Source organism: Rhea pennata, chromosome 2 (genome assembly GCF_028389875.1).
Source record: "Rhea pennata isolate bPtePen1 chromosome 2, bPtePen1.pri, whole genome shotgun sequence".
Taxonomy (NCBI): domain Eukaryota; kingdom Metazoa; phylum Chordata; class Aves; order Rheiformes; family Rheidae; genus Rhea; species Rhea pennata.
The window spans coordinates 7,684,874-7,702,597 of record NC_084664.1 but is presented as its reverse complement, the minus strand read 5'-3'; the positions used below and the strand labels follow the sequence as shown (position 1 = coordinate 7,702,597).

Below are 17,724 nucleotides of genomic sequence, written 5' to 3'. Positions count from 1 at the left end.
AGTCTTACCTATGGGGCACTGTCAGCTGAAATCTCCTGTACTTATTACAATGTTTACTTAGTGGTGTTGATGTGTGATGATTCACAGTTGTTGTATGTATTGCAGTAGCAGAGAGGAACCCTTGGACCCAAACCCTGAAGTGTTATAAAACAAACAAAACAAACAACAGCAGAAAGTGTAGTATAATGGCTTGGAAATAATCTCAACCCATTGTTAGAATTAACTGCATTTCAAGCTGATTGTGTACCTAATTTTTTTTTTTTTTTTTTTTTTTTTACATATATATGTCTGGGACTGTGGCCCTGAAGTATCTGTTCAATAAGAAAGAAAACATGGAATAAAAAAATAACAATATTTATTCCCCAGTAGAAGCAATCTAAACTTTTCAGGTTTTTGTAGCACTTAGTATCTATTCTAAGGTAAGTTTTAAGCCTTAGATTTTGGAAAGGGGAATAAAAAGTGGGAGACAGTTCCTGACAGAGGGAGATGCTGCTTCAAGGAGTATCATCTCAACACAGTATACAAAGCTAAATAATTAACTCCATGCTAAATGGATGTCTGTGATAATCACTAACACCCGTATTTATCCCACCTAACTTTAGAAACCTATCTGAGCTGCTTAAGTTGGGAGTATAGTAGCTCTAGTTGTCTGTATATTTAACAGAGAGGCATTTGCAGAGGATGAATCAGGTCTTAAGCAGGTTGAACAGCCCTTTGCACTGATTATAAAGGGAGTGACTCCAGGTGTTGCGTTTCTAACTGAGGCATTTCAGCTAGGTGCCCAAAGCTAGATGTGATGAATCTGTAACACACTGTTGCAGCCTAATATAAGCTTTGCTCTGGGTGTGTGTAGGTGTTTCTTCTAGTAGTGGAGTTAAAAGGTTAAATTCAGCTGATAAGAGATCAAAGCTAAACCAAAAGATTAGTGCGCACCACATTAAATGGGGCAGGAGCAACTTGATTTTTAACTGTACAGTTCATGACTCTGTACTTTGGCCTTATGTTATTTAGACTGTGTAACCTTTAGGCAGTAAGTGGTGAATGATAACTTAATTCTTCTCTAAAGTGACATTACTAACTGTGAAAGGAATGTGGAGAGGTTGCAAATTCAGTAACAAACATGTTTTCCCTGTTTCTGCTTTGCCCATATTATAAAGTGGAATGTAGTATGTTGAGCTTATGCGGCTGTATCATTTATATTTTGTCCTTTCTTCTTCCACTGACAAATAAGACACTGAAAATAGCAGTATTCCCTGTCTCTTACAAACATTTTTATGGTGTATCATTTTCTAGCCTTTATAACGTTCCTCTTTCCCTGCATAAGAAGAGTCCAGGCCAGAGAGAAAGGCTGCTCCTTCAACTTGAGGAGTTCCTTTTGAGCCTTCTTTTTCTGAAAAAAAAAAAACAGGTTTTGGGCTTCCTCTGCTTAGAAGAAGTGAAGAAGGCAGAACACATTTGAAAAAGGCCCCTTCCATCTGATTGTGGTAGTCACCCACCAGTCTCTAAACAAACTTCAAGCCTAGCAATTTCCCAGCACTCTCAAAAAGATGTCATCTCAGCCAGAAGACAAGCTTAAACTTACCCTTAGCTTGTGTAAGTCCTGTTAAAACTGCAGATACCAGACACAGGAGGTGTCTGGACACAAGAGGAATCCAGTCTGCATCCATTTTACACAACTGTTGCTGCTCCAGCATTAGGAAGAGGAGAGGTAGCATATATAGCTGGGACTCTCTCTTCCAATCCTAAGTACAGAGTGGGAAGCAGAAGGCTGCTTCAGAAAATACCTGCTTGTTAAACAGTAGCACTTCCCTGCAATGTTATTCATGCTGTTTCTTAGCCAAAATGTAGTAAACTCAAAAACACGGTTGTTAACTTGTTCAGCGTGAAAGACTATTACATCACACACTGCTTCTGGCAAGGAGCCTGGGAACTGGGATGTGTGCAGCCAGTCCTTCTTTGTGGCTGTCTCCAAAAAATCATGCCACCTATCAGAGCCCCATAATCAAGCTGGCTGATTAAAGATTTAAATCTGATGAAAAGAAGTGTTCTTTGATTCTGACATTGTCTTAAAAAAATAAAAGCACAGGCTGGGGAAAAAGGAATCCAGTCTGCAAATGTACAAGAACTCCTTATTTCAGCATTCATGTGGTTTAAGGCAATACACTGGTGTGCCAAGATATTACTATAATTCAGCTTTGATTTACACTACAGTAAACTGATCACAGAAATTAGAGCCAGAAAGGCTGTCATTTGCTAGTGAAGAAAGCTCTTGCAATATTATTATGTCCAAGCTAGTTTTAAGGGCCATAATACCAGCAATCCTCTGGGGAGATGAGCCTATTCTCCAAATGATCTTATGGGCTGTAACATGCCATCAGTGTTTAAGCATTTCTCTCTACTGTTGCTGAGTGAAAGTGTACTTAATTTTAAAATGGTATACATTTGTCTAATAGTTGAGATGTAACTAGTTGCAAACCTAGTAAATGAATAGCCGTGTAAATTAACTATGTAATAATTACGTGTGGTATTAATGGAAAAATGTCTTGAGCTCATCTAATTTGATTTCGTGCTCCTTTGAGAGACTATCAAGGTGGCTCTACTGAGTTGAGTGTAGGACCACAGAAGAATTATTTAACATGGTTAGAAAGTATATAGGGAGAATTAGTGGAATATAAAAGAATGAATCTGTAAACTCATGTGGAACATTACAAAAATAGAAAGCTTCAACTATACCATACACTAACTATTTAATTACAGCTCCTATTTTATCAATATTCTGTTCTGTCATTTCACCTTCTTCCTATTAGTCTTATCTTTAAGCCACATTTAGTATCTTTCTCCTTTTTAGTATTTAAAATATGTGACAAACAGCTTACTAGCCATTTTGTAGCAGATAATTTGCTTTTTTTTTTTTTTAAAAAAAAAAATACTTATTTGATCTAGGAAAAAATGTGAAGTCACAGCATCCTGAAACACTGATTTCCTAATATATTTGTGTTCTGGATGCAGTGTGCACGTTTGTGGCAATCGATGTTAGGATGTAGAGGGATTACGTGACATAAATTTCTCTCCCCTAAGGAAATGAGTGACTGTTTCAGTTTGTGGCCCTCTCTGGAGCCACAGAGCTAAATTAGTCAACTATCTCTGGATTCACTCAGTGAGGAATTTATTTTAATGGCATGAAGTCCTACAGTTTCTGTTCCTCCTAGTCCAAGATCAAAAGGAGACAGGTTAGGTAGAAAGGACGAATAGCCAGAGTGCTGAGCCCAATGAATTCCCGGCTGCTTTGACAGCTCTCATGAGGCTGTAGGTAGCTAAGGCAGTTAAAACCAGAGCATCTAGTCTATTCTAAGTTAGACATTGGCACCAAACTCACGACCTCAGCATCTTGAATAGAGAGTTAGTGGCTTAAAGCTAAATTACTTTTATTGCCCTATGTCCTGTACTATGCATGGTATAAAAAGGCTAATCCTGAAGATCCGACCTTGTATGTCCATGTAATAGATATCTTTTGAATAAGTAACATTAGTTAAGATGGTGGTTTAAGATTGACAGCCTGGTTTTATTCATTGTACTTTTTTTTCATGACACACTTTACTCCTGAGTTTTGAGATTTGTTAATCTAATAGGCATCTTGTTATTTTGCTAAGAGGCTGGAACTTCTCAATAAGCTCTAATAGCTATTAGAAGCCTGATACGTACTCTGATTTAATGTAAAGCTGCAGCTTAATATAGGACCGCTGCCAGTTTCCTACCAGCTATATTTGGGCAATTCAGGAAGGCAGGCAATATTTACTGTCTAGGCTGTTCATTCACGAGGCAACTGGGATTACAGACATTCCTTGAGAACTGAGGAAAGATAAGCAATTTCAAACCTGTTCTTTTGCACCATGCCTGCTTATGTATGAACCAGAGGGAATATACAGCTAGGAATAAGCCAAATGCTTCAGAGGCTGGGATCCTTGGGAGGGAACCCTGACCATCTCCAGCTCTCCCAGTCCCTCTTCTGGTCCTGTTCTGTCTATATTGTATTTTTAGATGCACTGCCATTAATAACCAGCTGAGCTTTAAAGACTATAAAGAGCTGATTGATACCAATGGGACATGAGCTACATAAGGCAGTGATACTCTTTTGTCTCTGACTCACAACCTTTCTTAGTCCCTTCCTCTGACTGGATGAAATAAACTATTGAAGTTGGGAGAAAATAAGGGGAACTGTATAAACAACATTATCTTTGTACAGCTTATTTCCCAAACTTCCATATAGTGTCACTATCTGCTTATGCATGAGGAAAGTGATACAGTTCTTTAAAACTACAGCTTATGTCTGTGTTTCTTTCCTTTTAAGATTATAATCAGCCAAGTTTGGCCATTTGTAAGTCAGCTGCAAGGGCTGCTGACTCAGAAGAGGACTAGATACCATCTTGGCAGCAGCTTGGAAAAATGTTTCCATTGTGCTGGTGAAATGAATGTAAAATATTTATTCTCTAAGCTTGCTCACAAAAGCATTCTCAGCTGGAACTGAGGGTGGGGCCGTGTGTATTTATTTGTAGGAAGACAATAATTACTTACAGTTCCCAAGGTATGCATAATGCTTTGTAATCATAAAAATAAGACGAACCTCCTACCATATGGGGCATATAAGCTGAAGTGTTTTACAAAACAGTTACAGAATCAATGTACTGTAATGGAGAAAAAGCATCAGAGGGAGAAGGTCAGCAAAACACGAGGCAGTGAATATTCAACAGAAGATGTTTTAATTTAGTCATTTGGCATGTTTAGGGTTATAGACAATTGCCTGGGATTAGGTTAATATCTTAGATTTTAGAAATTCTATCAATCATATTTTTCCACATGCATCTCTGCAAGCCAGGGCACCTGTGACACGTAGAGACTTCTTCCTTGTACCTCAGAACAAAAAGTACTAAGTGTTAGTTTATAGTATATATATATGTGATGTTCAGCAGAAACATAAAGACGATCCTTGCCCTGAATATCTTATTGAGCTAGGGCCCGATCTAGCAAAACAGGCCAAGCAAATTCTAAAACCATAAGTAAGCATTTGCTTAAATAGGATTGCTCCTAAGCACCCCTTCCAGCATACGCTTGCGGAATAGATTTTAAGTGTAGTCATAACACAGCTAGCAATGACAAAAGGCATTGAAGAAAGGTAGTCTGAAGGTTACAGTGCAGCATTTGGTTGAGGTTGCTATGTATTTATGTTGTTGAGTCCAGGATGGTATTTTGTTTTGGTTAATGTTAATGTCATTATGGCTCTGATCCAGGAAAGCACTTAAATGTGGGGTTAATTTTAAGTATGTTGGTAGTCCTGTTAGAGTCAACTGTACTAGAACACTTAAAGCTACATGGGTGCTTAGCCTCTCTGCTAGATCTGGGTCTTTGTACAATTTTTATTACTTATTAAAAAAACTTACAAATAACTACCGCAATACTGGAGATAAGAAAATAAGCTGACTAGACAGGCTGAGGGTGGAAAAGACTTGGGGAAAACACCAAAGATTTGGAAAAACTAGAAGAGGGAAAGAGCGCAAGAATCAGAAGGGAAGAGAGCTCCAGGCAACAGTGGGGAATAGCTGATGGCTGAGCAGCGTGAGAGCAGCAGCTGCAAGATTGCTATCTGCCTGGCATTGTGTGTTTGGCCTTTCAAGCTTTGGGTGTTGGGATCATGTTTACTTGGAAACATTCGCAGTGGTACGACCTCAGCACCCAGCTCCCCACGGAAATGGAAACAGCTACTGATGAAGAAATAGCTTTATGAAATGAGACAAAAGATTCCTCTCTTGCCCCTTTCCCTTAAGCGCACTGGCCACACAGGAGCATATCCCAATAGACTTGTTGCACGCAAAGAAAGGACGCTGCAAAGCTATTTCTGGGGGACTGCTGTGAGGAACCATTTCTGCAGATGGTGCGCAGCCCTCCTTCCTGGAGGGCTTTCCCCTTCGGAAAGAGACAGCAAAATGCTGATGAGCACCGCTGTAGTACAAAAGGACATAATACAAGCTGATCATCAAGCAGTTTCTTCCATTATCCAAATTTTAGAGGTTGTATTTTGAAGAAAAAGATGTCCTCAGCCTATGTTCTTTTCCTTAGGGCCCCGCATATTTGACTGCTGCCATTTTAGAGAATAAATCTCGAATTCAAAGAGCATTTCAGAGTTGTTAAGGAAAACAGAAATTAAGAAAAGAGAAAAATATGGTGCCAGGAGCTTGGGCATGCTCCTGAGATCAGAGAGAAGTGGCTACAACGATTTGCCTTTTCAGAGATCTCTTGTGTGACCCTAAGTAAGTCACTTGGTCTCTCAGTTTCCCATTTATAAAAATGGGGGCAACACTTCCCTACTTCAAAGAGATGATATGATGATAAATACAGGAAAAAATTCTACAGTACTAAGATATTTTTAGAATGAGAGCTGTAAGCGCTTTAAAATAAGTTAACTGTACATAGCATATGTTGTATTTAAAGTTTGTAGCAGTCAGCTTTTACATTAGAGACTATAATAATGTGTAGGAAGCTACCACATTTTCAGAGCACATGTAAAGATTTACACAGAAGATCACTCTAAAATAGGCTGCTCTTCTGATATCTACATTTAGAGCTTCATTTAAAATAATTCAGACATTCTCAAGAACTGATAGTTATCAAGAATTATCATAGGATCCTGTCCTGAACATCAGATACAGATTAGTGTGTGTGTGTGTATATATATATACATACACACACATGCCACAAATTTGATGCTTTTATATTGGAATGCAGACTTGCTCATTTTTACTTTTTTTAAAAAAATATGAGTAGCCATGAAAATTACTTTAAAAACATGAACCAATGTAGTGTCTACTTAAGTCTATTAATGTTAAATAAATACTTACTAATTTTAGAGATCTAGAGCCAGACATCTATTCTAAGCTTGGCATGCCTTTCCCAAAAGCTTAAAATATCAACCAAATAAAATAAAAACTACTGCTATTACTCCTCTGTGAGCACTTTCACTGGCTACCCCTGTGGCAGATGGCAGAGGACACAGGTAGTCTCCTTGGTACAAGAGTCCAAAGCTTTGAGAACTCTTCATCTCAAAAGATGATGCTCTTTGTCTCAAAAGATGATTAGCTTTGAAATACGTTAATTTAGGCAGAAACAACCAGTTAAATCTCAAACTACTGATTGAGTTATATAATTTAATATTGAACTGTACTTCTTCATTTAAATGAAACTGATTCTGAATTTCCAGTCTTCTACTTAAAAGTGTGCCTCAGAAGTTAAGAGGGATCTTCATAGATCTTACATCTAGTTTAATGTACAGTAGGTAGAATTTAATCCTAACTCCACTGAAATCGATGCTAAAGTTTCCATTGACTTCAGAAAGGCTAGATTCTCTCATGGCTCAACTAGTACCATACTTGTAATGACAATTTAAAGTTTGTTTTCTTATTGCTAATGATAGGATATACCATACTATGTACAGAAGCCTCCTCAAATTGGCTGTTAAATATTGAATGTAATGCTTTATTTCCATATTTTAAGAACGTGTGATAAGCTAGAACAAATCACCCTTGGGAAGCATGTCAAGAAATATTTGGGGGTCTTAGCAGACATCTAATTACAGACCAAGTCTACATCTAAGTTTAGGTGCTTGTGAATTCAGTGTTTGACGTATCCACCCTATACGCACCCATACCACTGACCATGATTACACAGACTTTCCAGTCCACATCTACACAAGCTCTGCAGTAACGTGAGTTGTGGCAAACTTGCTGAAGGTGTATCCCAGGTCCTTAGCAATGAACTAATTTGAGTTTTTTCTAGAACTGGTTCAGGCAATACAGAAGAATTCCTTACCAGTATTTCTAGGTCACTTTACAGTATTGTTTGCAATCATAATACACTTAGCTGAGACACTGGATATGCTTCTTGCTTAGTACAGTCTTCACCTCAGTCCCTTCCAGACAGTGTCAAACCACAGAACCAATACTGTAGGATGATCTGGTTTCACTTGCAGCTTACCTGAAACAGCAAAAAGATATTTGTGATGTTAAGAGGCTGTCAAAAGGGAAAGCATGCATGAGAGAAGGAAGGTATCTATTGCATGTTGCTATTTCTTTCTAAAAGAAATTGCAGATTTCTTTTATGCAGAACAGTAACAGAAAAGCAGCACAGAAAAGTTAGGCCTGGATTGATCAGCAACAGATCTGGAATTAACTCATGAAAAAGGTTAGTGTCCTAAAGCTACATATATTCGATGTCACCTGAAAAATACCTTTTTGGCAAAAATGACATATCTGGAGGTAACAGGTCAACCATGGGCTCGCTGTTAAGAGGCAATATCAGGACCGTAGTTTGTCCGCTGTTGGGAGGGCACAAAATCTACTGCAAATGTACAGACCCTGAGTGGTACGAGATAGTCTCAGGAGTTTAATGTGCTCCCATAATTGCAATGAATTATGCTTCATAATCTCTGTCCACCTCAAGAGACAGCTTTTGACTATTCCAGGCAGAGCCCTGGGCTGCTAGCAGTCGCTGTGACTTTGCGTGACCCCCTGGCCCACGAGCAGCATGCTGTCCAGCAGCAGTCGAGATCCTCAGCCAGGATTATCTGGGCAGAAAGTGTCCAGCTACAGAATAGCACATTTGCTACGTTTAGCCATGATCATGAAAATTACATTTTAAGGGTAGGTTATTGGTAAGTTACTAAAATTTTGCAGGGTTTACTCAACCCTGAAGCATGGTACCAAGTAACTTCTGGCTTTGCTAGGGAAAAGATAATTCGTTTTCAGTTTTAAAAAGCATCATCATTTAAAGTGGTGTAATAGTGTTTGTACACTGAAGTCACTATCCATGACTGAAGCTTTGAAATATAACACTAAGATGAAAAAAGGGAAGGGGTATACAGTAAATGCATTTATTTAAATCAAATTTGGCTCTATTTTTTTTTAATCTGTTATTCAAGATCGCTTCAGTTCTGTAGCATACTCAGCAGTATTCTGGCCTAGATCCAGCTAAAGTACTTAAGTAAGAAGTTCTTAACTTTAACTAACACAGGTAATCCTTCTGTATTCAATGTCAGTAAATGAAGCCCTAAGGAAGTGCAGGCTCATTCTTACTCTTTTTTTCCATCCACTTTAAACAAGATAGTGCTTACCTGTTTGTCACCATTAGTATTATCTTAATCTGTTTTTTTTTCTAAATCAAACCAGTATGTTTGTCACAACCACACATAACTACTGTAATCTTGCTTATTATCTGATTACTACAGCTCCCTCCTGCAGTAAATTTCTCTTCCCTGCAACCATGCCCATAATTCAGTGTAGTAACAGATAAGACCCATTTCAAACAGACTCAGGAACACTCAAGCATATGTGTGAAAACAGCTAAAGAATAAGTTTTTAAGTATATACAATAACCAATATTTAAGAAAACTACATTTAAAAAAATCTAGAATAGTCTGAAATTTTAAGTTATATTCCTATGTGTTTGCAGAATCAAGTGGTCCTATTGTAACATCAATATTCTTAACAAGCCAACTCAAGGCAGTTCCTCACAAGTATGTAACTTTTTGAACTTTGTGTTCAAAGGGACAGAATTGAAATTGTTCTGCTATTTGATTAATAATGTATCATGCTGATAATATTGATTCAGACTCCACCTATATTCTACGAGAGTAATCTGAGGAATTAATGATGTTGTCCACAAAGGCTTATTTAGAGACTTCCTCTTTGATATTCTTTCTTTAATATAAAATCTGACTTATCTGAGCTGCAGTGATACCAGAATCAGACATATAGCTGTTATTAGCAGTTATGTTAACACATCCTTACTCTTTTCTGCTTCTGTCTGGACTTGTCTTTAAGAGTTTAGTTTGGGAATCTAGACTATACCTTGGTCTTTTACTTCCTTTGAAGTTTATTTTTTTAAAGGTGCTTAAATTCCATCACTGACCTTTTTTTTTTCAGACTGGAAATGAGAAGGGGTTGTAGGACACTGTGCTTAGATAGGTTTTCTTTTATTTTTTTTGTGTTTTTCATATAAAATTAAGGGAAGTCATGTAATGAAAATCTATCCAATTAAGTCAGTGGCAGAACTCATTGGAATTAAACTGCACGTTCATTTCCACATGGAAATATTTAGGAAAGGGTCTCCAAAAAAAAAAAAAAAAAAAAAGTGAAATCACTCTGCACATTTTAGTTACCATGTTGTCTGGTTATATAGATCTTAACATTCAGTACTAGAACAGCAGTGAAGATTTAAGAGAAATGTAAATTGTCCATTTCATCATCTTTCCTAGCACTAAACCCATTCCTATATTCCTTGTTTCAATTTGGCTACATTTTGTTGTTGTTTCACTTAGCAATCCATTTAACTTATTAAAGACCCTCAATTGCAACTGCCTGTCACTAATCAATTAATTGCATCAAGTAATTAATATAATAGCTACTGTAACGTCTGAGGACACCTGCAATGGGAGGTTAGTTATCAGTTATAAGCTGTAAAAACAACACTGCGCCTCTAACTCATTGAGGATTTGGCAGATTAGGAACAGAGCGCTGAACTGACACCAGTAACGATCCAGTGGGGAACGCAGGGTGCTGCTACGGAGTGGATTTTCAATGCTGAGTTCTGGTACAGGATTAGGTTGTTGCCTTCTAAAAAACTCAAATCTCAGAGTTGTCACCCAGGTTCCTTTATACACAGTAGACACTGAAATGATTATAGCCTTTATTATTTCAAAAGCTTTTTAAGACTAGAACAAACCTGATTGCATTTCCTCCTGCTGCAGGAAGAAAAAGCTTGAATTCAGGATTTTGTATGAGACGTCCCGTTCCTTGCTAGTTTGTTTGGTGAGACTGTTTAGAGTTAATGGTAAACAGAGATTCCTTAGAGTAAGTAGTAGAAACTCTATGTACACTGCACAGCTGCTCTGTTTACTCCAAGATCTTGGAAGGAAGGAGGACTCCGTGTCCAAACCAGGCCCAGAGCTCCACACTGGGACCAGCCATACTCTGTAACCACATAATATGCTCGCCGAGTGTCATCACCTTTAGTCATCCCTGTTCACCATGCATGTAGCATTTTTAAATACAGAAGGGATCCAAGATGGGATCCTAATCTCAGCATTGCTGATTCTGGTGCTCTAAGCTGCTGTAAGCCACTGATATCAGTTACCACGCTCTAGCAGAAAACAAGAAGTTTGATTTACAGTTTAACCAGCAGATGAAACCTTTTTTTCTGATAACTTTCATCTTTTTCTGCTTCATAAACCAGATTAAATTAAATCAAAAATAAGGAATAAGTGTTCTAAATTACTTTTGTGCAAACAGACTGCTACAGAGTAGGCATATCTGACATAAATTTGGAAAAATTCTAAAATGTTCATTGACAGCTCATCACGAAAAGGGCTGTTAACTACTTGAGTTGTATAAAACTGTAATTGTAGTAAGTAGCACTAGCAAATGGTGGGAAAATTACCATTTGTAGTTTATTCTTGCATTCAAAATGGGTATGCCTTGATTTGCATTTAGATGGGAATTCCTTCTTGTTGCTCTTCAATCCATTAGCTTTTATAAGGCAAGTAGGTTTTTTTTTTTTCTTCTGAAGTACTTCGAAGGGCATTCAGTTTTACTGCTGAACTGTGAGTTGTACAAGCAGCACCACTAGCATATCGGTATTAATAGTGTCGCTGCCTTCACTGATCAGAATGAAATGAGCAATCAGAAGTCAGGGAAGGCTTTGTGACAAGCAGCTCTGAATTTACCTGGGAATGCATATTTCATACTGAAGGGCAGCTAACACTTTTCTTGCAGTGCTTGAATAAGCCTGTTCCACACAGACTTATGATTTGCAGCAGCATTTCTTTTTAGGTTGTCTTTTCAATTCCTGACCTGTCATCAAAGACTAATATATAACCTTTATCATTACTCAAATAATACTTGCTTTAGTATTTTTCCTATTTAGAATTAAAGCTACTTGATTTGGAGAGGGAAAAGCAAAGCAAAGCGCATTTGTGTTAGATTGTCAGAAAACTCTGGCTTTTGTATGAAACATACATAAAAGATTTCTCACTGAATTCTCATACTAAGACTAAATATACTTTTCTAAAGACTGGAAAACTTAGAAATAAAAGAATTCTAGAAGGGCCTTTGAAAATTCATTTCCCTCCATAGCAGAATCAACTAAATGTACATAATTCCCAACAAATATTTTTCTAATCTTTTGCCAAAAAACTCCAGTCTGGTAGAGATTTCACTGTTCTGTTTTCAGCAAGGCATGCTGGTTCTTCACCATCCTTATATTTAGAAAGCTCTCTGAACTCCAGCCTAAGACTTCCTTGCTGAAGGCTAAGCTGATAACTTCTTATCCCATTACCAGTGGACCCAGAAAACAGTTTATCACTTTCCTTCTTGCAACTATGGGAAATGATTATTATATTTCCCTACAGTCATCTTCTCTCTCTCCCTCTCTCTCCCTCTTTCTCTCTAAACTAAGAAAATCGGAAGATTTTCAAGTCTTTTGTTACCTGTCATGTTTTTTGACCTCATAGATCCTGGACTCTCTTGGTTCATTCTTGAGTTCAGTGGCCAATACTGAATGCAGTATCCCAGCTGGCATGTAACCTGGGCTGCACAGAATAGGCTCTTCCTGTCTTATCTGTAACATGTTTGTAGACAGTGTGATGTTTTTTCCAAGGATCTGATACTGTTGTCTCATATTTAGTTTCATTCACAGATCTTTTCCTTGTGCAACTGCTGTAAGCCAGTCTTTCCCCATTTTATTTTTGCATGTCCTTATTTTTTCACTTGTCTAATGCTCTCTAGTTACCCATATCAAAACACAACTTGTTTGTTTCAAGCATTGCTGGAATTTTTGAGGTTATTTTAAGTTCTAATACTATCCCTAGAAGTGCAGCCTCTCTTAGCATTGTGTTAACTGAAAATGTAATGATCATTTATTCATTATTCCTTCATCAAGTCATCAGTAAAAATGCTGAATATTAGACAGAATAGAGATCTCTTTGGCACCCTTTTATAAACCCTTCCAGATAGATAAAGAAAGGTCACCACCTTCCTTGGGAACATGTTTTTGTCCTCTAGCAGCAGTTTCATCTAGGCTATCTGGCTTGCTTAGGAGAACATCATGCTAAATAGTGTCAAAAGCCCTGTTAACTCATGCTATACAACATATGCTACATCTGCTTACCACAAAACTTCTAACCTGTTATTAAGATGGCTGAGATCAGTTTGGTGTTATTCATTCATGTTTGCTGTTACTGATGAACTTTCTGTCCTGTACTTAAAAATGGGAGTATTTGTTCCCTTACATATCTTGGAATCAAAGTTACACTGACTAGTTTATAGTTCCTTGGTTCCCTTTCCCCTCCCCTTTAGAAATAAATACTATAAAGTGGAATAATCTGATCAAATGAAGATGTAGAGCTCTAGTCGGTAAAGTGAATGGAGTCCAGCATGCCAATTCATTTCATCTTAAGTAGCTGTCTAAAATAGAGCACGAGAATAATGTCCTAGAAATGGCTGTTTCTCCACTGGCTGTGAGAAGCAGCCTAGGGTGAGTAGTTCCACTATGAATAACTACTAACTAAACTCTGATGAGATGTTTAAGTGAAGGTGAGAGGAATCTCATTCTAAACATTTTGATAGAGCTGCTCTGGTCTGGTAACGGCCACTGACAGATCCCCACCCCTGTCCCAATGCATGTATTCCTGCTAATTCAGGGAGGTAAACTGGCAGGAAACTACCTCAAAAAATAGTTTTCTATTGATGTTAACTGCTATTCATATCCCTGAACTGTTGCTACAGATTAAATACTTAGCATATTCTTATGAAAATAAAGATATTCCCTTAATAAGCCATAAAAGAGATCTCCCATATCATCAGATATGTTTTAACATATTCATCATTAAGTGCATATATAACCTACAGGACTGATTCTACTTTTGCAGAGTATGAGTAACTGCCTTTACCCTACAAAATTAAAAAACAAAAAAATAAGCAGAGATAGACAAAGTAAGTAGTTACCTATTAAATTTTAAGTCCTAGCCTTCCCAGAAGTCCTACAACCTCTTTTGTTTACATCCACCTTTTTATGACTTTTGTTGTTGTATCAACCTTGACTTATTTGTTTTACTTTGCCTTCACAAAGATTGCTGGCACTGCTATATTAAACTTCTGTATCAGCATTGTGTCATAGGTCCCTGGTTTTAAGCGCAAGTAATGCCCCTGTAAGGACTGAACTGAAACCTGGCAAAGAAAAAATTTATTCAGGCAGTTTCTTTTCTATACATATTTTTATCCTAAACTTTTATCATCTAAAAGTGCCCTTTGTTTAATATTTAGTGTACAGAGTATATATTGTCTCATCACATTGGTATCATAAACAGTTAAAAAGAGTTACCTGTCATCAAAACCAAACATTCAAATCCTAATCTAGACAAATCCCTAGGATAGAGTTAATAGAAACCTCTTGTGGCAGTAGATCAAATGGTTTGAATAAACAGATATTGGAATGTTACACCATCATATAACATCATCTCAGTGGGATTTATAGCTGCTTTGAAAGACAAATCTTTTCCCTACCTTCAACCAGTAATCTTTCTGTAATACGGCAGGCAGTGTTCGTAGAGAGAGCTAGTATCTAAGACTCTTCAAAATATCTGCTAATTTGTATAATAGATCAGTGGTGAAACCACTGTCATGTTCATTGTGAACTAAGCTAAGAGTGGGCTGTCTCCAGAAGGTCTGGTCCCGTTGTCACATCTGCCTTTAGCATCCCTTTTTGCCAGTGCCACTTGGCACAACTGCACAGTGAGCTGGATCACAAACTGACCTAAATGAAAACTAATCTTCTCAGGCAGCTAAAAACTAGCTGGATGGACAAAGTTCCCTGTCCTGGCTTGCTGTGTTGTCTACAGGCACAAAAGAAGAAGCCAGAATGCTAAGTGAGGAGCAAAATGAAAGCCACCATCAACAGCTTGTACGAAGACTGGCTTAAACAAATTGTGGTATGGCAGACAGAGAGAAGGATTGAGTTTCTGTCTTTAATTTTTTCTTTTTCTTTTTTTCCCCATTTTTTTAGCAGTACAGAGACACATGGCTACAATGGTTCCATTACAAATCTCTGTTATGTATTAAATTACTGCCTTTAAATTGTATTGACTTACTCTTAGTATTCCCAGTCTAGATACAGTTTCTGCCAATGTAAAACCCTGATATTGTAGTAAGCTCTGAGGTTCAACAGTGCAATGTAGCTCATTGCATGAAATAGGCTTAAGTGTCTTATAAACATATATCTGTGTTTTATAGCAAGTGAAAGGCACTGCACGCCTTTGAAAATTCACTTTCCTTTCCAGTTACTAACAGCCTTGAAGCTGTCTTTTCTCATGTCTACTAGACATGAGAATATTTACTAGACTAGTATGTGGAGTAAATAACCATTGTGTTAAAAAAGAAACAAAATCGTGACAGTTAATAACTTATTTCTATTAAATGTCATCCTATTTTTCTCCTTTTTTTGTTAACAAAATAGGAAAAAACCCTTATCAAAAATCAAGACAGCTGATACAAAAGATAAATAATTTAACTTTTAAAGCTCTCTGAGATAATTAACAACTTCTACAGCATTGTAATTAGTGGACTGAAAATATTACAAATTAGTATCAGCTGCCTTGGTATCTTCTGTGGCTGATCAACTACAGTACTTATTGCGCTCCTAGTTGTTTTTAAAATATAGCTATGAGTGAAATATTTTAGGATTTTCTTTCTAAAGGATCTTTACGGGAAAGGGGAATTAGAAGTTGTTACCTCCTAGTCTATCCATAGGAGTGTCCCTGGAAAGAGGCAGCTAGGGAAAAAGCAGCGGTCATCTGTCCCTTGAAGACCAGAGGTTATTTCCTTGTCTGAAGCTCCTCTGGACTGGAGAGATGGTAAACAGACAGCTTTCTGGTTTCCCATAATTTTTCCCCCTACCTCTCATGCTTTGCTATGTTATACATGCAGTATTGTGCTATCCCAGACCTACTCACCCTTCCCTCCTCACCCTTCCCTCCTCGAAGAGCTTGCTGAACTTCTGAAGTCTGAGCCTTTCCTTGGGGACTAACAAATTTTAAATGCCCTCTAATGGCTCCTGTGAGCCCTTTGGAGCACCGGGCGCGTGCATGTCTGCCCACAAGATCTGTTGCCATGGCCAGAGAAATAATCTGCTTCTCAGACAATACTTTCTTTGAGGCTCTGCGGTGACTAGACAGAAGGCTAGACTTTTTGCAAGCCTTGCAGACAATCTGCAGGCACAGTAAGTTTCTGTGGAAAAAAAAACAATAAAGTAAGAGCCTGGGGAGAATACGGCTGCAGATCATTAATATTAAAAAAAAAATCTTTTAAAAAAAGGCAGAAAGTGTTCGCTAATTAGGGCCGGAATTTGTACAACTAACGATGCACTCTAGCGAGTCCACGTCCGAGCTGGTCACCTTGGGCTTCCCACACAGTCAGTAGGGACCTACGTGTTACAGTCAAAGAGGTCCAGGTATAACTTACCACATGCCAGCATCTACATGATGAATCTAAATGATACCTGATGAATCTGTTTCAGTTATTTTCTTGTTTCTATTAATTTTGCTGTACCTCTGGCTACCAGCTCAGACGTGGACATCTAAAGCTGGGTGCAGTAAATCCCAGGGAATAAACTCCATCCCCAGCCAGGGGTAACAGCGAGTGGGTTGGGCTGTGGAAATTACGTGCTCAGGTGCTTGCAGGTAAGCGTGGGGCCTTGGGCTGCCTCTTACTGGGGCACCTTGCTTCAGCTCCGAAATACCAACGTGCCAGCCAGAGCCACAGCAGGGAGACCTGTTTTTTTGGTTCTTTAGGTGTCATTTTAAAGTGTGATGTCAGCTTTGACCCGCTGACTCCTGGCTCAAGCCCTGCCGCAACTTCTGACCAGCCCGGGGCGCCTCATGAGAGGGCACGTGGGGCACAGTCCTCGGCAGAGTGCCATTTTCCATAAAAATGCGTCACTTATGTGGAAGACCGTGACATTAGGGCTGCTCTTATAATTTCTGAAGCGTCTGAGATGGAAACGAGCGCACCTGTCCCCAGAGGACACGGCGCTGAGGAGCACCGGCAGCCGCGCCATGGCGGCTCCGCCCGCTCCGGGGAGCCCTGTCAGACCCGCCCCGCACGGGCAAGCCCCTGCGCAGGAAGCCCGGGAGAGCGCCCCCCCCCTCCCCCCCACGGGAGCAGTGGAACTGCCGGCTTCCCCGCGGCTGCCTTGCAGGTGAACGCGCGGGACCATACCAATACCGGCTGGCGGGGGGGGGGGAGGAGGAGTGGATGACTTTCCTCCCTCCTCCCCCTTCACGTCGCCCTAGTCTAAAGCGGCCAGGCGAACACCCCAGGCCGCGGAGCGCGCTGCGAAAGGTGGGCGGCCTTACCCAGCTCCTGGGGGCAGCGGCGGCAGCAAAACTCTCTCTCTCTTCCCGTTCCCCCTATGCGCGTGTGAGTGGTAGTTACCTTCCCCTCCCGCTGCTGACCAGCGGGCTCGACTGCAGCAAAACGGGATGTACCAATCCTTCCGCGGAAGGGGGGGGCGCGGGAGAGGCGGCGGCGAGGCGCGGCGGGAGGCGCGGCGCCGCCGGCGGGAAGCGCGGCCGCCGTTGGCGCCGACCGGCCGCCGCGCGGAGGAGGGGCGGCGCCTCGGGGAGGCACC

The 17,724-nt window shown here is 39.5% G+C and overlaps 1 protein-coding gene and 1 long non-coding RNA gene across 8 annotated transcripts in view; one reads left to right on the top strand and one right to left on the bottom strand.

Moving 5' to 3' along the window:
• The window catches only part of PRKAG2 (protein kinase AMP-activated non-catalytic subunit gamma 2), a 216,322-nt gene that overhangs the window by 146,336 nt on the left and 52,262 nt on the right, over positions 1-17,724 (top strand). Inside the window, exon 1 of one of the 4 annotated variants that reach the window (XM_062568792.1) lies at positions 17,319-17,435. The exons of the other annotated variants lie outside the window; for them this stretch is intronic. Within the exon in view, the coding sequence (XP_062424776.1) occupies positions 17,349-17,435 (87 nt within the window). The 5' untranslated portion in view covers positions 17,319-17,348. Of the gene's footprint in view, positions 1-17,318; positions 17,436-17,724 lie in introns of those variants that run through there. 4 annotated transcript variants of the gene reach the window in all.
• Positions 792-17,539, bottom strand: LOC134136763 (uncharacterized). 4 transcript variants are annotated; one of them, XR_009957541.1, is made up of 4 exons: positions 17,450-17,539; positions 15,828-15,938; positions 7,858-8,022; positions 792-1,390 (listed from the first exon to the last, which is right to left on the bottom strand). It is a non-coding gene; the product is annotated as an uncharacterized LOC134136763 (long non-coding RNA). The 4 variants fall into 4 exon arrangements; XR_009957539.1 differs by lacking the exon at positions 792-1,390 and adding an exon at positions 4,770-4,908; XR_009957540.1 differs by lacking the exons at positions 792-1,390; positions 7,858-8,022 and adding an exon at positions 4,770-4,908.